Below are 26,946 nucleotides of genomic sequence, written 5' to 3' on the forward strand. Positions count from 1 at the left end.
TGTACACTCTTTCCATCACTGTAGCTATTGGTGGTATTGGTGGGGTTTTATATCATTTAATCTCTATAAGTGATCAACTTTACATTATTATTTCATGTTGCTTTTTGGCATCATAATAATATTTAACGTAGGAAATTATAGAGTCACAAAGACGAGATTGCAGCTTCTTTTATTTGTCAGGGAAGGAGATGGAATATAAGTGAACAAGCTGAGTTTAACTGAGTAAAAAAAATCCCTGATATAAAACCAAAAGAATATCGTAAACAGCAGATAAAAGAATCAGAAAAAATTATTTAGACAAATTTCATTCCAATTAGCTTGCAGGTGAAAGTTTCTTTTTTAAGTGCTATAATCCACAAAGGAAAAATAACTCCTAGTTCAAATGCTAAGGTCTCTGTAGTGTACTACCAAGTTTCAGAGGGAAAGTGTTTTCAAGGTCTTTTCATGAATGATGTGTTATGGAATGGGGTCACTCGAAAAGGAATAATTACAGAGTGATCAGAAGATTTCTTTGAAAAGATTGTGCTAGACCTTCTGTGTGCTTTGTGGAAGAACAGAAATCAGTTTTGCTCCTAGGGTGGGCTAACGAAATTTATTGTGTTTTTGCAGCTACTTCTATCTTTGCCCGAAAAGCTGCGTGCCTCACCTCCGCAGTGCTCTCGGCCTCTGTAGGGTCATTGCCAAGAAACCAGATCTTGGAGTTGTTTTAAGTACAACAAACTGCTGCACCATTTGACCAATTGAAAAAAATCAGTTTTGAACTCTAATGAGTCTTTGCTCATCTCCTGTCTTGGCACTACCAGTCATTAAATAATAAATTTCTCTCTGATTGTACTTCTTTATGTGCTTTTATAATCTTATTTGTATTGTGTTGTATTTTATTTGTACTCAGCTGCTTCTCTTTGTCTCAGAGCATGGACTTACTAGAAAGAATTAATTTGAGGAATACTTTTTCACCCTTTGTATAGTGTTCACACTGAGGATCTGTGATCTACAGTGATTCTTATTCATTTGGAATATAGTAATTTGTTCCTGTCAGCACACAGGGGCTAGTTTGTTGTTTTAAATTGATGACTTTTGTTTTTGTTGGCTTGCTCCCCAATACACATTGAACATCTGACAAAAATCTCTTTGTCTGACAGTTCAATTGAGATAGGTGCTCTGTGTTGCTTAACAGCACGAGTTGGGGTCCCCAAGATAAAAGTTGCCTGAACGCCAAGTTTTTAGTAGAGCTTGTTTGTGCAGATAACAGAGGTAATCCATATTCCTCAGGTCTATGAATCAAACGGACAAAGGAAAAATAGGTATGTGAGCCGTTCTCTTTGAGATAGCGGTCCAGTAGTTTCTTCTTAATAACAATTGGGACTGTCTAACCCGTGAGAACAATGGGAAGCTGACACCGGGGATGTTCCTATATGAAGTTAGAGGGATAAGAAGATTCTTAGAATGCTTCTTCCCCTTTAGCAGATAGTGCCAAAATAAATTATTCAGTGGATCTGGTTTGGGGTGCTCTGGCAATTTTTGCTTATATGGGATTTTGTCTGCTTAGAACCTGATTTGGATTATTATAGATTTGAAAGTTGATCTGTAATACAGTGTAAGAGGAAATCCAGCCACCAGGTCTGGACTGTGTTTTCCACGGTGCTACAGACAAACATATGAACCTTAGTGGTCACCTATGGAAATACTCTTTAGGAAAACGTGTTGGTTTCTAATGACCCCTTGCAATGATTCTTCAAGGATAAAATCAGATACTGAAATATCCTCCTTTTGATGAGGTGGTTAGATCAATAATGTGAAATCCAAGCTAGGAATCCTAGTGGTCTAGCAAACACTTTCTGATAAAATAGTTTTACGGTACAATAAATACTTTTCATCCTCAAATATTCCCCAAGTCAGCTGTGTGTAACTATGCATCCCATTTTTGCTTCTTAACTGTGGCATCTCTTAATTTTAGAGTTAATGCTCAAGTGTCACTCTTCTGGTTCACTGCAGGACAGGTTTTTCCCAGGTTCACAGCCATCCAAGCCATGCATTTAATTTTAAAGACTTCTTGCTTGTTAAAATGTTTTACTCCAAGGACATATTTATAGGCAACTTGTATATACTGGGACAGCTGGAAGTTCTTAGGATATCTTTGAGCAGGAAATCACTGCCAGTTTGTATGAGAATTTTTTAATACACAAATGTACTAGTTAATTCTGTATCCATTTATTTGCAAGTATCACCTGAAAGACCCTAATTCTTGCTTATTTCTCTCATATCTGTAGGTTTCTGATCTATTAATTCAAATCTAGCGATTGTGCATTTTTTATACCTTGCAAAATCTACATAAATAAATAGATAAAAGCATAGATAGTTCATCATACAGTGTGTTTAAGATCAGCTGGAACCATTTTTCTCTTTTTTTCTTGATCTTTCAGGCTGAAATACATCTTACCTGTTGAGTTATTTCTTTTATTGAAATTTCTCCATTTCTCTTGCAGAAAGTTTATAACAAAATACTTCCAACATGCAAACTGATATTCAATAAGTTTTTAAAACAAGATTATATATGGATAGATAGATAGATAGATAGATAGATAGGTAGATTCATATCATCATGCTTGCAATAAATGCACATTTGTGATTAGAGTCAACAGTTCTTGTTTTAGGTCTTACCAGGTATATACATCTCCACTTGAGGTGAACAAAAATATAAGCTGTCACCCAACAATAACCTAAACTTTTTCCTTGAGGCCGCTACTTCAAAAGTCTTTGAAACTGTTGTGATGCTGTTATAAGGGTTGCCCTTCTCCTATAGAACCATAAAGCCGCTTGTAGTAACAGTGAACAATGACAACAGACAAATGGCAGCATGGGCTCTTCAAGATGGCTCCTCTTGTTGGTTGTAAGGTGGACGATCCTCTGTGGGATGTGAGCGAGGGAGGTCACCAGGGGACTCGAATATCTGAGCAGGGGGAGGGAACCAACGGGGAATGACAAAATGAGTGGTGGGGAAGGGAACCAAATGTGATGTTCCATCACACTTTGTGGTAGAAAGAGGTAAGTGTTGATCACACTGGAGAAAGTATGTGACAAACTGGGGAAAGAATGTACAAACTGTGGGAGATGTAAGATAGAAGACTGATGAATGATAGGGACAGGGAAAGAATGGTGCGTATGTCACTTTAGAGTTTAATGGAATGGTTGCTATCACTCTCTGTACCTTGAATTCATTTTCAAGTTGAAATTTTAACTGGAGATTATTACCTAAATTTGGGTGTGTCCCTGGATGCTTAGGAATAAAAAATTCGGATATGTGTTGCACACTTAGATTTTTTTTTTTTCTTCCAGTCTTTATATTCTTTCTGTGTGGATTTTGCATGTCAGATTCATGAACTGGAGTTGGAAATACTGTGTTTGCCATATGCTATCAAACTTTGTTTTTCTTTGTATCAGATCATCTGTATTTGATGCTAACAGCTTTGTTATACCAGAAGGTTCTAAACTGTACCATACAAGAACAGCTGGTGGGGTGGAGGGACAGATGTTTGGTCAAATGGTACTGGGCCTTTCTTGCACTTCAAAGGGGCTGAGCAGAGGTATGGCTATGGAGTGTAGTTCTACTCTTCTAATCTGAGTAATTTGAATATTTGCCATAGTTTATTAAGAGATTGGGAGAGCAAATGACCCATATGAGCAGAAATTGGAAAGCGATTCATTAGATAATTTTTCTCTTTCTATGCAGCTTACCCTGTAAAGATGAGAACCTCAGAATTAAATTCATATTGCCAATATATGTCCCATGTTACAATATTCTCTGATATAAACTAATTTCTTTTCATCGATATTTCTTTGTTACCTTCTTTATCAGAGCTTCACTTTAGTTTTGTTCAAATGAAAAGTGGGATAACTTTTGAATTTAATCTTTACCCTGATATTGAGATCTGAGCATCTCTCTTCTTGTACATGAATGCTTGTTCAGCTGCTATTTGAATAAAAGAAGTATTATGTAAGCAGTAACCATCAAGGTTTATTAAGTATGAAGATCTTAGATATATCTTAAACTCCCTGAATGGCTGATCATCACAAACTGGCAGCATCTACTGAAATGAGAATCATTCCATCTCTGCTGTGTTCCTCAAGATTTCCCCTTGTTATCCATTAATGGCCACTATAGGAGGCAGTACAAGTTCTGGACTAATTGAAGCTTTGACTGAGATGGCAGTCTTTATGCAGTCTTACATAAAGCGAGGTTTTCCTTAAGGTTCACACTACATTGTCTCGACAGTGAAAATCTAGGCAGCTATAAACAAGATCAATAGAAATGTGTAAGCATTGCTGGTGACAACATAGGAGCAGGGACAACACAGAAACAGTCAGTGGATTTTTTGAGTTTGGACATCAATATTTACTGGGAAATGAGCTACTGCCAGTATCAGTGTTTCTCATTATTCTTTTTGTTGTATGTTGGTCCACTTAGAGGCAGAATTTCTGACTACGCTACAGGTAAGGAGGAAAATAACAAGTTAGCTGGAGCCTGTCTATCAGAAAGACACTTTAAATGCCAAATATTTTGCAAATACCAATATGTTGTATAAATATACTCCCTTTCTGTTACACTGTGTTGCAAAGCTTAAGATTTAAGTTCTGAAGAAATAAACCAAATAGGGAAGGGGTGGCTATTTTTGATATAGATACATGCATTATAATAATTTATTTTCCATCCATTTTATGCACTTTAAGGAATGAATGTTGTTTACAAGTATTTTCACTGAATGGGGGAGACTGAGGAGCTCAAATGCAGAGGCAGTGTAAAAAGGAGGAGGACTTTAGTTAGATAAATTATAAGTAGTGAATTTTTTATTGACTTTTATCTCAGGTAGTGTAAAGCAAGAACAACTAATCATCAGCTTGTGATAAAGCTAGAAAATGACATGTCTGAACATCGGGCTAGTATTTTATCATATTAGCTATTGATTTAACACAGCGTGAAACAACTGGTTCTGTCCCAGTAGTGCCTGGTGGGGAGCAGTGAAGGTACAGGTTTACTCTTCCTTCAATCTGCTGCAAACTTCAAAGCCCAATTGTGACCACTTAACTACTAAAATTACTTAGGCAATTTTTCTCTTTCTCATATAAGACAATGTGTCTGTGTGTAAGTACACATGGAATGAAAGGAATCCCAGCTAAATCATGTCAGGGCACAAAATAAAAAACTCAGGAAACATGGACAGTAAGGTCCAAAAAGCAGTTTTGACTGGGCTGTTTTTGACACAAAGGGTTTTTCATTTTTCTTTTAATTAATCAATAGTTTGAGCTAATGTGCTTATGGGCCAGAACAGCTGCATTGAAATACAGAGTGAACACCATGTGGGTAATTTGTATGCAAACCACCTTAATTATGCTGGTTTTCTATTTAATTATGCTTTGCATCGAGCATTATTTTATTTTGCATTTAATGCTGAAGTCAGAAATTATCCTCTGCTACTCTCATTCAACTGAGTTTTTCATATTATGATTAATATTTTTAGGTCTCGACTGAAATGTTCACATTCTCTGTATTAGTTTCAGGAATGGAAAAACATGTACTGGTATATAGGTGGAAAGATACCTCCGAGAGAGTGTGTGTGCTTGGTGAAAAAAGAACAATGCCTATAAATAGCGTTTTGTGCACCAAAAAGTATTTTTGGACAGGCCTGCTGAAGTTTCTTTGTTTTAAAATAGATCCTATCAGAGTGGCACAAATGTAGGTGGGACAATTCAGCTGCCTTGGAAACATCTAATTCTTGTGCCTTGCCCTCATTTGAAGTGTCCGAAATGAGATCTGGCTTTATGATTTCCTTTTTCTTTACTCTTGGAGTTCACAGTGGACAAAATGTATATGTTATTAATAGACCTGAACTCTGTAGCAAAACTGTGCTTTTAACTGGAAAGCCTAAAAGCCTAAAAAAATACCCGCTCTCCTAGGCTTTACGTAGTGCTAGAAATCCAGGGAGTGGGAGAGCTGAAAAAGATGATGGTAGCATTGAAAACACCAACTGCTTCAGCCCAATTACAGACTTTCCATTCCAGTTGCTGATGTCCGTAGTGTCTGGCCAGAGGGTGCAGGTACAGCCTGATACAAACCATTCAGCAACAGCTGGAGGAAGGAACGAACACCTGGACGCTTCTCTCTGGGAAAGGAAGGAGCTGGTGGAAAGTACCAGCAGATGTCTTGTTACTGTTAGCAACGGGATCTTAGACTCCAGATGAAAATACTGGCTGAAACAAAGATATTTTAATGAACGTTTCATGTTTTGTTTTACCTGAGATGTTTATCATCATTTAGCATGAGCCAATTAGTGTCAGCTACTTAGTTCAAAAATCTTAAGCCTGCTTGAGATTTTTTTTCTTCCTGCTTCACTGTCTTTTGGAACATTCCCTTTAAAAGTTGCCCTTCATAGGATAAACTTCACCCCTTGGATGAAAATGGCTTCATATTTTCATTTTCTCCAATACACTGGAGTTCATCTTCCATCTCCAAGATTTAGCACACATTTGTCTTAATTACAAACCTACGACACAGCATAAAGGCTTTGGCCAACAAGACAGTCTGAAGTGCATGATCCTGTTGTGTAGTTGCTCCTTGTCCCCTAAATAGCGTTTGCTGGATAAATGATTAAATGAAGCTGTGTGGTAACAGGCATTATTAAAAACAAAACCAAACCACAAAATCAAAACAAAGAACCCCCCAGCCACCCCCTCAACATCAACAAACCACAAGAAAAGGAACAAAAGCAAGCTTTCAGTAAGATATAGATATATATAGATATAGATAGATAGATAGATATAGATAGATAGATATATATGAGTTAGGTCATTACAACAAGGAGATTAATTGAGGTGACCAATGAAGATTTCATAAAAGAAACGTAAGCTTGGTGTTTTACTGGAAAAAGTCACTAGTTCTCTATTTCACCGTATCCTTAACAATTTTCCCTGACGCGTAATTTTACAGAGAAACTTGTAACTCTTACCTGAATGCTTGTTCTGTGCGTGTGTCAGTTCTAAGTGCAAAGTTCTGCTGTAGTTAAACCATATTCAAAATAGGCTTACTTTTCTAGTTCTAGTTTTGCTGATCTTTAAATTGAAGTTATTCATATCTAGTAGAGACTTCTGGAGAAGAACAGCAGCCGATATGATGTTAATGACTGACTTCCAATGCCTGACATGACTTTTTAAAATCTGTTTAGGAGTAGGGGTCTTCTAGGATTTGATATAGAAACTTAAGTGATCATACTGACATCCATAAACAGTTCTGCAGATTAGCCTGAAAATGGTTGAAAATCAATTCCTCTGTCAACAAAACTGGCTTAAATTTTGATTGTTCCTATTCTTTGCATCCAGATTTGTTGTTGATGCCACAGTCTAGGCATGTCCATTTTGCCTTGAAGTCCAAGTGTGGACCTGTGCTATAAACGACAGAATTTATCCCACTTAGACCCTCCTAGACCTGAAAGAAATAGCCAAGTTGTGGGTTACTTTGAACCTGTATCAGATGTGGTCTTAGTGCCAAGGTATCCTTGTTTTCCAGCTGTCATCTGAGTTGAGGAGAGAGGGTGTTCACGCCTCTCCAACCTTGCACTTGCCCTTTCTTCTTGCCTTTTCAAACCAGCAGAAATATGAGTAGCTATATTAAAAAAACAAACAAACAAACAAAAAAAAAAACAAAACCAAAAAGAACAAAAGCAAAAATCCCCATGAGGCTGAGGGGAGTTATTCATTGCTATGTTTGGAGAGTGCTATCCAAGCTCAAACAATGCTTATCTGAAGTTTTCTTTGCTTGAATTTGTAATACTTTTATTTCATTACATTACTCTTCTATAGATACGGTCTTCTGTATATTGGAAATGATGGCAGTGAATTTGATGGCAGTGAATTTTTGAGCATCCCATAAAACACAGAGTAGGGGAGAGGTCAGCTAGTTCCAGACTTTTGAATTATGAAAAATCTTTCCTTGTCTAGGTTGTTAAGTTTAAAAGGCACAGCTCAGGTAAATATAAGTTGTTTTTCTAAACCCAAATGTCTTATTCACAGTAGAAGTCATCATCTGTTACTCTTTAAATGCAGAGGAACAATCAGTTTCGGTGCTCTCACAGGTCTCTATCTACAGCACGTGCAATCCAGCAGGTTGTTCAAGCATCAGCGATGTTGCTGGCACACGTGGTGCACTGGTCACGAGTTTGAGATGGAACCAGTTTGTGGGCACAAGCTGCGTTTTTTATGACCAACATAATACAATGTGTTGTATCCTCATGAGGATTTGCTTGACCTTCCTCCCTGCCCTCACCCCATAATGAAACCAAAAGCGTGTTTGATGGTGATTATTGAAAAGAAGATTTATAGACCTGTGACTTCTACTTAAAATGGGTGACTGTATCTCTGCATTAATTTCACATTAGCACTTGAAGTTGGATTTTTCTCTGCTGTTGTAGGAAGCTGAGGACATTTGGCGGGGTGGCAGAATACAGGTTTTCAGTTGTGTGTTTCTCTCTGAGTTACCTGCAATGTTTTTTTTGTGTGCATACATGCAGGGCAGGCAAGACCAGGAGGGGCTTAGACATTGACTTTTGCCAGCCAGCGCATACTGTTAAATCGATTCTTTCAATTGGAAGTTTCATAGGATTTGTAGCTTAGTTTTTATTTCCTTTTGGACAAAAATGTACCAGCTTTGGCTTTTATTTTCATACGGAAATGCTTGAAAATCCAGCATTGCATGAGGTTGTATATTAACACTATGTAATTGTTTTCCTGCTTCTTACACCCAATTGATAAAGAACCAGGCTACTGAGGAAGAGGAAAGTCCCTTTTGAGTTGCACTCTGGAGTGTCCAGTCTACTGTTCCTTGTATCATCTTTGCAGAGAAATGTAGAAGTTTTGAAAACTGAAGTCTGAACACAATTTCTTAAGCAATTTCAACAATTTTCACATCCTGAAAAAGTGTTTTTGTGTTTCAGTTTCAACACAAGATTTAAGATTGTTAAGTAATCACTTATTTTTCTTCTAAATGCATTAAACTGTGTCTTTTGCATTTCTGTTCAGGAAAAAATAGCTAAGGTATCTATTCTGAAAGGCAGAGATGAAAGTGTAAATGCTGCAATATTTAGCAGTCCGTTTGAAGATCGGGTCACTTCTTTCACCTTGCTTTTAGCAAGAGCAATGGCAAAACTGACTAGTTGCAAAGTACACAAAATAAAGTGTAATTTATTCCTACAAATTATTTCTGCTTGTGCTTTTTTAACATCTTGAGCAGGGCCAGATTCTGAAACAGATGCCTGAAGATTTTTTTTAAACCACTTGTATATACTAGGAAATTCTGTTGAGTTTTGTATGAAAGCAGATGTTTGTGGATAAATAAACCTCATTTGTTTATGCATATTTCACACACACACAAAATCTCTTTAATCTCTTTTTAAAACACTGAACTTGAAAAATTGAGAGATTGGGATGGGAGGATTTGCTGGGTCTTTTGTCTGAAATGCACCTCGATTTGCTTGTTTGTTTGGCATTCAGGAGGGGGAAAACTGTTCTTTAGTCCAGGGATGAAAATGTGCGATGGTTCATATCAATTATTTGGCTCATTGCTGAGAGTGTGTTGGAGTGAGGGGGCACTGGCTAGTTCTGGCCTTCACTAATGGGAACGTTTCAGAATGGGGATGAGTAATTAAAGTATAGAATGTGGAAAATTAGGCCAAAATTGAATAGAAATGAATAAGTATGTGTTCTGTTGTGCAGATGTTGGAAATAGATTATTTTGGATACCTCTTTCTATCTACATCTTGGTTGCCACGTAAAAATTGGTCATACACCATGTAGATTGTTTCTCTTCCCATTCCCTTTTCTGTTTTTTATGTTGTGATGTATCTGTATAGGTAGTAATTTAGCAAAATACCCTGTCTGCCAGGTGTGGGAACTAGCTGATTGTATTGTAATACCAGATCATTACTTAATTCATATGCAACCTAGCCTAGCACATGGAAAGCATTATAAATCTATTTACAGTGTGGCTGGTCTGATGATAACATTGTATTAAATTCCCAGGTGAGGCAATTTAAGCAATTGCTTTGCCATGTGTAGGCCATGGAAATTAACTTCTCATATGCTTTAGAAATAGACGAACTTCATTGTTATGCTCAGATTAGTAGTATAAGCAGAATTCTTACAGTCTGGTTACATGTACCCTACTTCACATGTAGAATCATACAGGGGGGTGGTACTGCAGATCACAGATCTTAATTAGTTTAAGCTGAGTTAATTCATTTCAATTCTAATTTAGCTGTGCTTGCCCATGAACACATTCAGTTCTATTGGGAAATGTTAAGGCTTGGGTCAAGTAGACAGATTGTTTAAAGCCAAATTGCCAGACAGAACTGAGCAAGTGTATCTGTTTGAACAGGGCTTTAAGAAAATCGCCCAATCAGTATGCAAAAATCCTGTTCATAAACCGAGAGAGATCTGCCTGGAATCAGAAATTCTTCCTTGTCAGAAGGTCTGGGTACTGTAGTACATTTAAAACAGCCCCTGAAACTTTCTCTATCTTGAAGTCCTTGTGGAAAGTCGCTTAACCCTTTTGTGTCATTGTGTGTTTGTGTGCATGCTGCGTCCGAGTGCAAACACGTAAACTGAGTTAAAAACACTTGTGTGCTTAGACTTTTTGTGTCTGCATATATAAGAAAGTACAGGGAGAACTTCTCTATATGACAGACCTTTACAGACAAAAAACCTGCTCATAGAAGCTCTTAAACCTATACTGAGCTGCCCAGAAGTGCCTTGGATTACAAACTCTGTAAAGCTTCTGTCTTTTCTAGAAACATACATATAAAGTACCAGTAGACAGTGGTAACTGACAACTAAGACTAAAAATGTTGACAATTTCTTGATTTGCCTGGTTAGCTTATGTATAGAAGTCATTAACTATTTATAAAATGCATTATGAATTGGGTTCCTTCAAACTGTAGCAGAGTGTGTGACATTTCCAGCTCAAACTATCGTTCTTGCATTTGGCTAAAGTACTTATTTATAAACAGCTGATAGATGTGAACTAAAACAAAAAATCTAAACATTATTTAATTGTAGAATGCAGATGAACTGAACTAATTCTGATAGCCACACTGAAAAGTGTTAGCCAATATTGCTTTAATAAAAATAAGAATAGTAATTCAAGATATTGATATTTTGGACAAATCCTGAAAGAACAAACGAACACTTTAGTTCAAAGGACTTTGCTTTTATAATATTGATTCATTTGGTAGTGAAACTGTGATCAAAAGTAGTATCAAATTATTTATTGATTATGGCAAAGAGTCACATCTAATTGTAGTCTAAGGGTTATTTCTTTTAATATAATTGCTGATTTTCAGATCGTGACAGATTATTGCAATAAAAGAACAATGATACAAATATATTTAAGTTCAGTGATGATGATGTAAAAGATTATAAAGGACCTTTAAAAATTGTATTGCTATTAACATTTATTTCTCTCCTGTGAAGAACATTCATTTTCCTTTCTCTCATGCAGTCTCTTATGAATGAGAATATCAGCCAGTTAAAGCTTTCAAACAGATGATGTGTAACCAACGACCATCTCATTCTCTGCATGTAATTAGGCAACTTTTTCACTGGAGAACAAGCTCATGAGGCATCATACTCCTCATCTCAGCCTAATAATGATAAATACATTCAACACTAACAGAATCAATGGGGCTGAGTCATTTTGTTAAATAGGGAGAGACTGTGCAGTTGAACTACTAGACCTCAAATGGGAAGATCGAATCTTAATCAGAAAAGAAGATTAGGTATTTGTTGGTATATATTTGTAATTTTCTTCCTTGTTTGATGTGTACCAAATAATAATAGGAAAATAATGTAATTGAACAATCTATGCCAATTTGTTGGCTTTTTGGTGAAAAAAGAGAAAAACAAAACCTATCTCCATATGACATTTTTGCATACTGTGGAGTGTTTTAGTCCCCCATAGTGATGAAATGAATAATTTAAACAGGCAGCTCTGATACCACAGCCTGTTTAAAGGTTCTCGTTTCCTTTAATGCTGTAGACTGCTTTAGCTTGGTTAGTATGAAACTGTGACAGCTGAGATCACCAAAAGATTTGGCACAATTCAGCTCTTGTAGTAGGCCCATGGAATGCTTTGTCCTTGGTACGTACATCTGTAGCTTTAATATATTATCTAGATCTGAGCATGAGGAACTGAAGCGCAAATTGGTAAGCACTGTAACGGTGATGATGGTAGTAAAGGGTGAACTATACAGGAAAAAGCGCTAAAATGTGTTGCTCTGAGATGACCAATACAAGGCTTACTCCACTGCTGGGTTCCTGGTGAGACAGATAACCTACTTCCAAGTTTATTTGTCACAAGTGTAATGAATTGCACTGTGCTCAGTATAATTTCTGGTGGGTTATTTCCTGCATTCCAGTTCCAAGCGCCTTTTATTTTGACATGATTGTGCAATTAGGGAACATTTGAGGAGGGACTTGTTTTTACTGAGTTCCTGCTGATAGTGACCACCGTGGCAGAGTGTGCAGGAAGCTCCCAGTGATAAATGAAGGCCCTACAGCCTATTTCTTGCTACCTTGGGTTTCTTCCTCTCATGAAGTGAAAAAGTGATCATAACTGCACGCAAATATAAAAAGATTTTGGCCAATATGTTAAAAATCCTTTCCTCTTTTAATGGTGAATGTAGGAACATTAACTTAGTCAGGGCCTGTTATTTGGCCAACAAAACAATTGAAAGCTGGGCTGATGTCCTAGTGGACTTCCCTGTTGTTCCACTGAATGTTGTGCCACCTTGGTGATCTTCAGACATTTGCATTCCGTTTCTCGGCACTTGATCTAGTTTAGAATCAATACGATTATCAGTTCATGAGCAAATCTGGTGCTCGTAAGCTGTGAATAACGATTGTCTGTCATAACGATTTAATGAATGACTGTCTCAGTTTTGTGGTGTTCCCGTGACCTGCTGTAAACCAGTGTTTCCTTGTGCTATTGCTTTCTCTGCTTCCTTTGCCTGATGATTTCTGGTCCTTTCCCTGTAGGCCTTCGGAACCTTAGCAGCATAGGAAATGCTTGTCAATTTTCTACATCTTTAAGTTCAACCAGTTTTGTCAAATGTGTGTTGTTCAGCTCAGTCTTGAGTTCTTATTTAGTGGCATCACTGCAGCGTTATGCTGAGTTCTATATCGAGCCAGCAAGTGTTCTTCAGAAAAATGCATTTGGTTCCTATACGTGCATTTCTTCAATGCTTCTGATATTAGTGTGTATTTCTTGTCAAGGTTTCCTGGTTGTCAGAACTGGAATCACACATTATGTGTCTTGAGCTTCACTGAAGCTACTTTCATTGCTGAAATGTTGAGGATGTGACTGTCTTAGAAGTGCTAAGATTTTGCTTTGCAGATTTATCAAAATACAGCAGTTGAAGAACTTTTTAATAACTTTTACTTGCAGATTTTTTATTTTTTATTTTTTTATCAAATAGGTATCCATTAGGGGGCTCTCGAGGTTTAAGATGATCAGCCTTGATACCAATGGCTTCGGAGCTTTACTTCCTAACCCTTTTTTCTTTTTGTTTTACAGAAAAGGTCACGGATCGCCTACAGTGATGAGGTGCGGAATGAGCTCCTGGGGGATGACGGGAATTCCTCAGAGAACCAGGTAGGATGCTAATCAAGAAGCCCTAGTGGGTGGCTGGAGGGTGAAGGAGGTCACTGCCACACTGGGCTTCTCAAGCTGCTCCTTAACAGCATTAGCAACAACTCATGTGGAAGTGATACTGTTTAATGCAAAGCTGGGGTCTTAATCAACTTCAAAATGTTTCTTGGAGATCTTACATTTAACCCTTTAACTTGTGATCACTGTCTGCTATCTTAAAAAAAATCTTTTCTTCTCTTTTCTTTATTATTTAGTACTTAAGAAATAACTTGAAACGCGCTGTTTGCCGACAAAGCCAAGGTCTTCACCTCAAACACACGTAAAAGGAATAAAAAAGTACATAATGCAGCTTTGATAATAATGCAGTATAATTAAATCAACACTGGCAGGCAAAACAAATGGAAGTGCGCTCTCAGAATTAGGTAGTACCCCACTCAGTTTCCTTGTGTGATTCCTTCCCTAAACAGATTTTCTCTCCTTGTACCAAAACCACAAGATGTACTAATAAGAGCATGCTTTCGTAATGCATGTTGTACTAGAGTGCAGAGTGCTATCCGTCTCATTTAATGCAGGAAAGCTCGATAATCCAGAGGCTTTTTAAAAATCTTGTACCCATATTGTTGTTCTGAACACTACGGTGAGGATCCTACTAGACTACTGAAAATTCTAAAAGCAACATTATATTCAGGGGACACTGACCCACCTGTTAATATTTCTTTTGGTGCTGAAACTTGTTTGACAACCTCTGTCTGAAAGCAGAATGTTTTGTTTCATTTTGAAAATCGAGTCAGCTGTAGTCAAAGTTGTGCGTTTTGAGTTGGATGTTAGGTGAAAGTTTTCTTAAATACCAGATTTTCTCTTCTGACCAGATAGAATTTAAATTATTTTAGTAGTAGAAGTGAAGCTTGTTTAAATGGTTACTTGATAAATGCAATATTAACTAAGGAAACAGAACCATGTTCTGGATTTTTTAGTGTCTTCTACTCTCAATATAAGCTAAGTTACACTAAGGACTAGAAAAAAGAAAGGCTTGGGAACTTATCTCAGTACAATGAATTTTAAAACACAGACCCCTTAATCCTTAATCTTACACAGCATGGTTAAAATACTGCATAAGTTTTAAACTCTGTAGTAGACTTTATTGCATACATTAATGAAATTTTACACCAGATACAATATATCTGTCGACTCTGTAGTATACAGAAACTCTATGCAAAGGGTTAAATTTGGAAGATTTATATATCATAGCAAGGGGAGATTGCAAAATTTGAATAAAATAATGAGGGATTTTTATCCCTAAATAATGAGTTTCTGGAAAGGATGATTTCAGGGAGAAAAGTTTCACAGTCTGCATGTCGCGATCGTAAATTCAGTCCTGTGAAAGTATTAAGATTCTCATTTTATTTCTTTTAAGGTGCTGCTATTTTTACATTTCAAGAAAAAATTGTGTGAATTCAGACATAAAAGGGCAATTGTGATAAGAAGCTTTACTTATAACAGAATATCTTATGTGTAGGGATGAGATAAAATATTTTATTTTCACTTTTTAAGGAATGGTTTAATAACTGGTTCACGTGCACTTTTTGCGAGCTATGATCTTTTTTCTAAACTTGGTGGAAGAAACGTGGTCTCATCTCAAGGAACCCAATTATACTTTCAGCCATTTGTCAACTTGAGTTTTTTCTTCCAAATGACTTCTTTCTCAAGTGGAAGAAAAATGTGGGTGGTAAAGGAGTTTATGTAGTAACCCAACTTGAAGTTACTACCCCCATGTCTTTGAAAGCTCTGAATTTCTTTCATTTCTTCCTTGAAAAGTTATGAAATATCACCATAAAGGGGTCAACTAACTTATTTTAAATATGTGTATGCCAGTATTTTAAAATATATTTTTATTGTGTTCTTTGAATAATAAATATCACAGCCTTATTCTTATAAAATATCATTATTTGTACTTACATGTGTGTAGTTATGAGTGCAAGTGCAGTCTGGTGTTGAGCTTGTCAGAATGTGCAACTGTCTAAATCAAGTGTGAGGTTAGGATACTTACCATATAGCGAACATGTTATCTCGATGTATTTAACTCAATAACCCCAGGTTTAATACACTTTCACTCCTACACATTATTATATCAATGGAAAGCTTGAACGAGATGATGAAAGGATGCTTGGCTATAACTTTCAGCCATATAAAATATTTGAAGATGTTTCAAATTCTTGCTTTAATTTTGATGGAAATAAACAGAGGTAGAGGGACTGACCCTCACCCTAATATATGAGAGTTTCACTTATTGATCGGTTTGGGTTAGCTTGAATTAGTTAAACTGAAAGGTGGTGGGTTTTTTTTCCCTAATTTAGTCACCAAACTTTGAAAGAGGAGAGAAGAGAGATTCCTCTTCCAACAAAGGAGCTGTTGAAAGAACAGGTCAGCTCAGAATTGCTCCTGTACCAATCCACAACTATTGGTAAAATCTGTCAACAGAAATACTGAATATCTGGTTAGATTGGGGCGTTATGCAAGGGAAATGAGATATAAGCTGTACATTTTAAGTATGGTCTTTAGCATCGTGATAACATTTGCAGAATGTTTCTGGTGGAGGGAGAAGACAAAAAGGAACTTGATGTGTACCCACTAGTATGACCATATTGAGTATCTAGAAATAAACGAGGTGCAATTTGGATCCTTTCATTATTCAACTTCTGGGTTTTGAACTGAGTTTCAAGGTACAGTTAGAGCAAAACACAGACAAGTTACAAGCTCTAATAAATAGGGTCATAGATAGGAGTTTCCAGTCTTTCTTCACAGAAGAAAGACTGAAGTATGAAGAACATATTGAAGAATTACTAAGTTATGATTGGTCTTCTGTTGTCTTCTTTTTTTCCTAAATGGCTCCCGTAAGTAGCTGTCATCATGTGTAGATGAAAACAACCTAGAATAGTATTGCCTTATAATGATTATATGAAGAGCTAACTAATTTTACCAGATAAATGTATACAAACTTCCTGTAAGAAGTTATAAGAATCATACAATACTGCTCTTCAAAAGTGTTTGGTTTTTTTTTTATTTGTGCATCTTTGTTTAATTAGATAGTGACATAATGCTCTTAATGCATTTAGGGTTTAATAAAGTCATTGCTTAGTGTGCTTTAATTTCTTTTTAATTTGAATTTGGTGAATGTAGTCAGATGAGGCACATACAGAGGCTGAGAAGCAGAAGACATCCCTTCTCCCATCAAAAAAGCCCCATCTCACAACCCCAAACCCAAAACCTACTGTGTACACTGGGTTGTTATTAACATTTATTTTCCAGGAGTGTTCTTAAATGGGCTCTGTTACTTTTAAGTCTTATTTGTAATTCTGGCCATTACTGTTTATCAAATCCCTTGGAAGTTTTGAGTTTTTTCAGTGCAACGATACACTACTTAAAGTTGTGACTTCACTTTAATAATCGTAGAACTGGTTTATGGGGTGATTCATATGGTTTTCAGAAAGTGTAGGCTGGGTTAAACCAGAAAGTCTTCTCGACCAAAATAGTGTCAGGTGCAGTATTACCAGCTTCCTTGAAATACAATAGTATTCCTTTCTCTTTCGCACCTGTGTTCATTAATAAGTTTAAATAAATTTGCATTAGGTTTAAATTGCGTGTCCATATACACATACACTGTATATGTGATTTGTGGTGAACAAATATTTTGTGGCTACTTAATTTCTAATTACGAAGTTCTGAGCATATTAGATTTGGGCTTGCTGTGCATAAAGTGTGTCAAACTTCAGCTACAGACCAGGGGGTGAAGTTGGTCAATTTAATTCCCCAAGATCTGAAGAAGGTCGGTATCATTTCATATAGCCCTGGCAGAGCAGATCATTACCAGACACAAATCTGTTCGTTACATGCCGAGGGTTTATAGCAAAATAAATAGACTGTCATCATAAGTTCAGAAAATTGTGTGTTCGACCCACGATAATGTGTAAAGGGCGTTTAATAGAGTTCAGCATTTATTCGTTATCTATATGCGGACAGAGACGGCGGTAGCGTTATCAGCTCTTTAAAAAAAATTCGGTAGTTTTGCGTGTCACGTGATGTGCCTCGCACACACACACACACACACACACATATTCTCTCTCTCTCTTTCTCTCCATTTCGCTCCCTCGCTCTCTGTGGCGCAGTTTTGATTTTAGTCGCAGCAGAAGGCTTAACCACAAGAGATTCCACTGGTTCAAACCAGCGTAAACCAGATTTAGGGTTTTTTTTTTCCACCTACAAAGAACAGATTACCTCTTGTATCGAATTCTGTAGTGCAAACAAAAAAAATATCTTTGTTTCAAAAATACACTGATTATCATAACCTAAAATGGTGGCCGTGCGCGGCTTAATGCTGTTTACAGTTGAGCGGTAAGCATAAAAAAAATAATGTTTCGAAATAGAAAAGTAAAAGTAACACATTTCCATCAAGAGCATTGTTAAATGGGGGAAAAATACATCTTTTGTTAATTTGAATGAATATCTTTCAGGCAATGTTTAAAAAAAGAAAACCCTCTCCCATTACTTAGCTTAGCTGCAAATCCCACGCAGAGCTTAAATTCAACCATGCAGCACAAACAAGATAGAACATTTTTGTTTGGGACCTATTGAAAAAACAAATGTGCAGCATTTTAAAACTCTCATTGATTATGGCAGGGTGGCATGCCCAAACGGGCTCTATTGCCGGAGAGTAGTTTTAAACTTTGGCCCTTTAAGTATCATAGTCAACCGAAGAATGGTGGCCTCCAAAGAAAAGATAGCTATGCGACCAACTCCCAGATCGTCTCTTTCTAAAGAGCCTTAATGTTTGCCTTTTGGGGAAAAAAAAGGGGGGGAAGATGTGGAGAAAGAGACCAATTTATGATAGGCCAAGCACTTGAATTTAAGCGTGGGTTTGGCGGACAATGCAGTTTTCTTTATACCAAATTCTAGCAAAGTTCCTTTAGCTCCATAGGGAAGAGCCGATGCAGTTGAAGTTGTGTGGTAGTAGCCCTCCTAATTACATCTCGTTAGAGCCTCGTTGTCCGTTTTGGTAACGAGGTGAGCCGTGCGATCAGTTTTAGACGAGCCATATGAAACAATAGAGGATAATGGAGGTTCTTTTGTTTCCTTCATGCTGGCGAGACTTTATTAGTAGTAAACATTCTCAGCTTACACACGTGTTGAAAATTAGTGTGATGAAAGTGTAGGTGAAGTATCAGCATAAACTGAGATAATGACGTAGCTGTTGTAATTTCGAATTCAACTGGAATCGGTGAGAGAACTGTATTTTTTTTACAAAGAGCCACTCTTATACAGACGTGTTGTGAGTAATTATACATTTTGTTCCAGTACAAATAATATATCTGTCTCTCTAAGGGGAGAGCATATTACAGCATAGCTTGATAATCAGACTGGGCTTTTATTTTGTTTTATAGTAAACCTGCCAGAGCAATATTATTAATAGTGTTAGATTGTGTTGATTTACCAGCATAAATCGCTAAATATAAATGTATATACTACATAAGTATACACACACAAAGTGTATATAAATACACTGTGTAGTGGTCTAGGATTAGGAACCTCAAATGGGTCTTTTTCTGAGGGAAATGTATTTCATGTTGTTCCCTATTCCTTTGTCTGTTTTTTAAATATGTTATGCAATAAATAAGAATTTGGAGCCATTAACTAAGCTGCTTCTTTTTTTTTTTTTTTTAAGTGGAAAAAACCCACTATATGTGGCTCAATAATAAAATCAGACAATATAGTTGCATTAGAACTCACGTATGCAAAATTTCAAATACTTGGTTACATGCTATAAAGATGCAGTCATCTATTAATAAGTTAGATATCCTAGTAAAATAAGAAATCAGTTGTCACAACTAAAATATACAGAAAACATTCTGAAAACTTGTATATACAAAACCACTTCAGCTGTACAGTCTTCGAAGGGAGGAATAGTAAACTTGTTTTTTTCTTTATAATATAGACTTCTATGAAGTCATTCCCCTTTATTTCATGATGGTGTCTTAGATGTGGTTTAAAAGAGAATTTCACACTATTCTCTTTGTTTAATGTGACAGTGTGAGAAAGTGATCTTTATTCGTTCAAAAAACTCTGCATGTAGTCTATGTTTAGGTTCTTTTAATGTGTTTGTCTGTGATTTTTAAATGCTAAACATGTAAACAGATAAATTGTCAATGTTAATTCTGTATCCTGTCACACAACTGATCTTTCTTTCCTGCCATTTCTTTCCTTTTTATCTTTTTTGTGCGTTCATGTTGCAGTTGATAAAATTACGTGAAGAGGTGAGTACTTTCTTGCTTTTTGTTGTCTAGCTTTCCCTTTAAAGCTGAGTTTCTAAATCTGAAGTAGATCTTTTTGTTCATTGTTGCAGGGAAATCTACACAAAGCAAAAATATTGATTACATTGCTTTAAAATATTCACTGTTGTGCCTCTTTTTCCCTAATAATTGTATACTTACATAGGAATCTCTAGATCAAACCTTAGAAATTAACATTCTTTGATAGTGGAATTTTTTTTAAAGGCACTGGAAAAAGAAGGGGGAAAAAAGCCTCTATTATTTGATCTCTGCTAGAATACCATGATCAAATCAGGTACAGTAATAATCATGTTTGCACCACAAAATCTTTGATAGGGTAAATACATTTATGCACTGATATTGAATGTCAAAGAATTGCTTTGGTAAAAACCTGTGCTGAAACACTGTAAAAATTACACAGTATTTCACACTGGTTTGACTCTGGTGTGGGGTATTCAAGTAGCTTATGTCTTATGTTGGATATTGTATACCCACTGAAAGTACAGTACAGGTAGACCTATGCACACACATCAATATTTATTATTTATTTGTGCATGCTGTAGATCTGTAGGTGTAACACTAGAGATCAGTATTCCAGAACACCTTTCTTCCAGTTATAAAATGACTCATAAATATTTAGAGAGAGAAGCCTGTTTTAATGGTCAGTTCCTCAAATGTTTCAGTATATTTTCTGAAATTAATATCCTCTGTTACTGCTGTAGCAAAGCAGGTATCTGAACTGTTGGGTTTTTTTTATTATTCCCCGATAGCCGCTAAAAAGAAGGTCTTAGTAAAGTCAAGATTACTTATGGGTCGGACTTCTGAAGGGTTTTATACAGAGTTTGAACCAGTGAAGCATTCAAATAAATATATTTAGAAGCACGAGTATTTTAACATCACGTATTTGTCTGGTATCTTCTTTTTGAAATGTGTGCCCAGACATATCAGTAATGAACGCTGAGCTCTGCAGGAAAGGATTTGTAAGTTTTAGAAATGGTGATGACAAAGAATCGTAAAGTAACCAGATTAAGGACAATTACAGAGAATTCTTGAAAACAGTCAGATATTTGTGATATAAAGATTCTTTCACTAGTTCCCTGAATGCTTCATTTTTCCTCCTCTTCTTGTGGAGCTGATATTAATATGTTAAGGCTACAGAGTAAAACACTTAACAGAAATATTAAACAAAATAAACATGTAACCACATGAAAGCCCTCCCACCACTGCTGAGCTCCCCTCCCCAATAGTCCCAGTATTTAAAGAGATGACAATATTGTTGCAAGGGTTTGCATAGCCTGATTTCTGAGATTTTTTCAGAAGAACAGGGTTCATTTGCTCATGCCTTTAACAACACCTGCACGTCTGCTCCTGTGCTTTTGTAAAACAATGTAGTAGGATCATTTCTGCTCGCAAACATAGGTTATAGTTTTATAAACATAAAGATTACTAATTTGTAAATTTACTCTGAAAATTTAATCAGATATAAAGAACAAAGCTGCTACTTAACTGCTCTTCTTTTTGAAATGGCTATGAAGGCAAATAAGAAAACTCAAAGTATTATTGCAAGGGGCTGCACCTTGGGAGCTGTACTGAACTCAGTCATACATTTGGAGCTTATAAATCCTCTTTGTTAGCTACCTAAAGCATTTTTGACATTGCTTTGGGTAATTTTCTTTTTTGCTTTTCCTTGCTAGCCTTATAAGGTACCTTTTTCCTCTCTTTGCATATTGTGAGAGCAGCAGCAAGTGGAACTAAATAAAGGGACTTATCGTTTTGTCTGGATCAAAATTGTGCAGGTAGAAAGAAATTATTTAAAAAACAATTGTTATCATTCTGTTCTCTGCACTTAGGTACATGTGTTGGATGGCTTGTAATTGCAATGCTGTTTTTATACCCGGTGCAAAATTCACATTACAGTTTAAATGAAGGCCAGTACACTGAGTCAGGCATAATTCTTAACTCGTCATGTAGTGAAACATCAAGGCATCCCCAATTATAGTTCTCCTAAGGAGGTATGAACTGATCATAAAAGAAATTGTGGTTTGCCATACTGTTTGTTAATAAAACCTGCGCTTCCTCTCATTACAGGGCTCTATTCTCGCACGCTTGCCGTACACAGGCTTCCATGGAGGCTGTGCCGCTCGCTCGTTTGAGCTCCTGAGATCTCAGTTTGAATCCAGCCCACATGGAATGACTAAATCTCTAGTGATAGCGTGCCGCTTTGCAAAACTTCCCTGTGTAACTCCAGACAGAAGCTGTGTCTGAAGCTGCGAGGGGCACTGAATCACCTCGCTCCCACCCCGCGGGAGCAGGGCTGCGGTGGGAGAAGGCGTTTGGGGAGGGCTGGGCAGCAGCTGAAAGCATCAGCTCCTTCTGTAGGGCGTTGATTTCATGACCGAAGCACAGGGCACTTCCAAAAACGAACAATGTAAATATCACTACACCCTTTAGATAATAATAATAAAAAAAATTAGATTTCGTTTTACAGTGGCTTGGGTGGAAAGGTTCTGAAGTCAGGTGAGAAACAGCTCTGGATTAATGTTAGCCCCGAGTTCACAGGGCTTCAGTATTCTAATTGCCTGCAGTAAGACTGGATTGAACACTGAGCTTATGGTTTACTTTTGAGATTAAATGTGGCTTATATACTATATAAAAATATACAGTTAAATACTTATTCTTTCTGGTGGGTAGCTCTTCCACACTGTAATGTGAAATCTGATTATTTCCCCCCTCTCCCTTGGCAGGAGAACCTGTTAATTTCCAGTATGTGACTACAGCGCTGTACATCTGTTCTGTAATTATAATGTTCTACTCCTTGTGCTCACTCCCAGCCTATGGTTTTGTTTTGATTTTAAGTATCTCCTCCCTAACTTTTAGGATTCTTATCTTCTAAACTCCTTCTTTGCATCCACCCGCTTTTTCTCTTCTACTTTTCTTTCTTGAGAGACTCCTATGTAATCGTGTTACGTTTCTGATATTTTTTACGAAGTTTAGAATATTTAACATTAGTTAGTGTCGTTCAGAGGGGATGGTATTTGGAGAGGCACACTGCAGGCTTACACTTCATTTTTTTTTTCTTCTAATGGACAATAGAGGAAAACCAACAGATGTTAAGAAAAGGTGCCTTTTGAAAAACATGAAGCAAAATTAACACTAATTATCTAGTTTGACCATGAGTCCTAAGAACACGGACCACTCTAGTTGCTGTCGTGATTTCAGGTACAGCACTGTAACTTATGGTTTTATATTTTATTAAGTGCTCATGCTGATTTTTTCTTTTCTTGGTGGCCTGCCCCCCATGAATGCAAAAGGCTTTTTTGCAATTTACTCTTAACCTATCCGCTGTGTATTAGAGAACTCTATTAATTATTATAGACTGTTATTGCAGCTTTCCTGACCTTCAGATTGGGTCCTATCTGTGCTGATCTAAATGCATTGTTTTAATGATTTCCAAAAAAAAAAAAAAAAAGGAGGAAAAAAAAAAAAAGAGAGAAAAAAATTCAAGGCAAGCTTTGATGTGGCTTTAGCTGCCTCGATCGTCTGGCCGCATCTCAGAGATGTGTCACCTATGCCGGGAGGGAATAGGGAAATCACGTTTTGAATGGTAATGATAACATACTAATCACTTCCTTTCTTTGAAGATAGAAGCGAGATATTCTGTCAGCATCCCTGGCTGCTAGAGCTTGGAGGCACTGGTCTAGGTGTATTAGCTTAAGTGTGCATGTCAATACAGCTTGCATCTCCCAAGATCCATAGGGGCTCATTAGAGCAAGGTAGATCGTTTCGGTAGACAGCCACTCAGATAATATGTGTGGCACCTCCTTTTTTTATTATTATTAGAAAGCATTTCTTCCATTTTTAAATGACATCTGTCAACAAGGCAAAGTCATAAGAAATATTTTTTGACAAATATCCAAAATGTTGTTTTGGGGTAGAGAGGTGCTTGGAAGGTTATGTGTGATTACTTTACTAGGGAGTAAGAGGGGCTTATATTTTTTTATGGCTTGATTAGAGCTAGTCTAGGATCGAATTTCTGGTGGAAATGAGCTTACATCTTGAACTGTTGGCGTTTTGAATGGAGAATAAAGTAATGAAAATAGTGATTTCACTTTTTCACTATTGCAGACTCCCTAAATGAAAATGTGTTGCAAGATGCATTTTTACTAGTTTATTGTTATCTCATAAATGCAAAAATGACTTCTGGGAAAAATATCTTCTATCTGTGTGTGTGTATATTATTTATATATTCATATGTATATATTTAGGCATAAGAGATGTAAATCAAGAAACTAGTGTTTTGTTTCTACATCTTTTTACATCAAACAGTCTGAAGAATATTCATGCTGTTCAGTATTCTGTATGAATAGCTTGTTGTTTTTATCACCTCACATGAGTAACACACATAAAGGAAATATATCCTCTGCTGAAAATTAAGTTCATGTTAACAACTACCACTTGCATTTAAAGTGATGGTTTCATCAAACTGTAGTTGAATAGAAATCATGGGTGCTTGCATACATGTGTCACAGGGAAATCTATTTTGAAAATTTTCTTCAGACATGTTTCCCGTATAATAGTCACGTTCTGTTTTGTGAGTTTGTGTAATAAGAGTGAAGCACATATTCCACATTTCAAAACAAAAATGATTGGTGCACATAATTACGGTGGATCATAGAACCTACTCCTTCCAGTGGTCCTTGTAACAGGCTCTTCCATAAAATATACGTGGATATTTTTATGTTTTGGAATATGAAAGGACAATTAAAAAGGGGGGGAGAACATTGTAGAATGCTGCCTGATTTTTTTTTCTCCCCTTTTCTTTTTCAGAGGGCACATCTGCTCGATAACACAGAGAGGCTGGAAAGGTCATCTCGGAGACTAGAGGCTGGATACCAAATAGCAGTGGAAACCGGTAAGAATTCTGAGAGTGAGCAAATTGTCTTGCTTATGCACAGCAGTCTTCACAACACATGACATTTCAGGGAAACTTCAAAGGCGGAACAGAGACAGCAGCCCGAGATGTGGTTTACATATTGGGGAGACAATTGGGAGCTTATTTGCGCTTATCTTTTTTCAAGTTAAAAGGCATGACATCTACTGAAAACAGTTCCTGAGGTTTAAAAGTATACATCTGAAAAGAGATGGAATACTTTGTCTAAATTCTACATTTGTCTTAATATGCAGTTACATGTTGTCAGTTTACCCACCCGCAATGATTGCTAGAACACACTGCAGACTCCAGTTGTTTTTGTCTTCTACTTTTATTCATATGTGTAAAAAAATAATTTTAATACATTTGTAAGATATTAACTACAGATGATATATAACAAGGTTATCAGCTCAGTTTTCTTGCAGTCAGTTCACTGACTGACTATGCAGCTGTTTCTGTGTAATGAAAGAGGGAAACAAACCTTATCCCGAAATATACAGATGGGATAAAATTATGGGAGAAGGCTAAATTGAAGCTCGTTTATTGAATCAGTGTTTTTTTTATTGACTACAACTTCCAGTTGATATTTTCAAAATGTTTTTACTAAGTTTTAGCAATGTATAGTGGTTCTTTTTAAACCAGCGGTAGTTAAGCCTCCAAAGTCTAATCCCCTTAAATAAAGCTTGTGCAAAGTTACATAAAGTTTCAGACAATGTATGTTTGAGCAGTGAAGTAATTGTCAGACAGTCATGATTAATTGTTATATTCTAGTATCTTTTTAGAATTCAGGCCTTATTTAAGCGGTAAATTAAGATGAACCGTTGTAGAGTTAAATATGGCTGTGTTAAATGAATGGCATTACTAAAGATCCTGCATTTTAATTATTCTGGGCTTAGTGCTGTGCACAATAATGAAATGGATGTATGGAACATACAGTGTAGATTTTGGAGGGGAGAAGGAGAGTTAATTCCCTTATACCAGTGGATGACACGTTAGCAGAGAAAGACATGTGGTAGCAATTAAGTTTGTTTTCCTGCAGATTTTCAGGTCTATTCTATCAATGGTCATAACTTTTTGTTTTTTTTAATGAAAGACTCTCTTAAACTAGTCAAAAATGATTCCCGATTTGCTTTAGTTGAGCCTGCATCTTTTACAAAGAAACCATATATAAAAATTCAGGCTGATCCTTTTGGGGAAGAGATCTCTTATATCTTTTTCTTTTTTTTTTTTTTACTGAATGTGGAATTTGCTTTATAGAGGTAGTGATCATTTTAACTTCCATTGCATATCTCCATGGTGATCTCTGAAAAATATGGTTGGAGAGCAAATGTATATTTATACGGAAAGGGTGTCTTTTGGTATCAAAATCAGGTAAAACTGCATTGAATTATGTAGAGTCACACTAATTCACTCCATTTTTGTCTCTGTCTTTACTTTTCATCATGAGGAGTATATACATAGTTTTTGTTGCTTAAACTCTGTGAAGACCAGTGATGCGGCAATATTATATGACGTATTAATATTACATAATTTGGAGACCTATTACTTTGGAACTATTCACTTCATTGTAATTCAGATTTTTGCAGAACATTTTAATGGAAACAGATGAATTCTCTTTAGTTCCTGGCACAGATCATGATGATTCTTGGTATGAGTGAATTTAGCTTAATTCAGTGCAATGAAAGAACTTACTTTTGGAGTTACTCTATGATCATTCTGTGCTGAGGTGTCATAAAAAAATTTCATTTTACAGTTTCACTTAATCCTTGAGCTGAATCCAGACCCTGTGTTCCCTTGATTATTACTTTTGTTGTATAAAGATCTTCTCTACATAGCACTGCTGAGGCCACACGTGGAGTTCTGTTTCCAAATCTGGGCTCTCCGGTGCGAGAAAGACATTGAGTTACTGGAGTGAGTCCAGCAAAGGGCCATGGAGAGAAATGGGGGACTGGAGCATCTTTGAGAGGCTGAGAAAGCTGAGGCTGCTCATCCTGGAGAAGAGAAGA

At 36.6% G+C, this 26,946-nt stretch overlaps 1 protein-coding gene across 11 annotated transcripts in view; it reads left to right on the forward strand.

Moving 5' to 3' along the window:
* The window catches only part of VTI1A (vesicle transport through interaction with t-SNAREs 1A), a 265,072-nt gene that overhangs the window by 39,481 nt on the left and 198,645 nt on the right, over positions 1-26,946 (forward strand). For 8 of the 11 annotated variants that reach the window (XM_080347515.1, XM_080347520.1, XM_080347525.1 and 5 more), the window contains exons 4-6: positions 13,616-13,693; positions 19,975-19,995; positions 24,838-24,922. In XM_080347515.1, coding sequence (XP_080203641.1) covers positions 13,616-13,693; positions 19,975-19,995; positions 24,838-24,922 — 184 coding nt within the window. The remainder of the gene's footprint in view (positions 1-13,615; positions 13,694-19,974; positions 19,996-24,837; positions 24,923-26,946) is intronic. The other 3 variants (XM_080347518.1, XM_080347522.1, XM_080347517.1) reach the window with 1 other exon arrangement.

Source organism: Nesoenas mayeri, assembly GCF_963082525.1.
Source record: "Nesoenas mayeri genome assembly, chromosome: 7".
NCBI lineage: Eukaryota > Metazoa > Chordata > Aves > Columbiformes > Columbidae > Nesoenas > Nesoenas mayeri.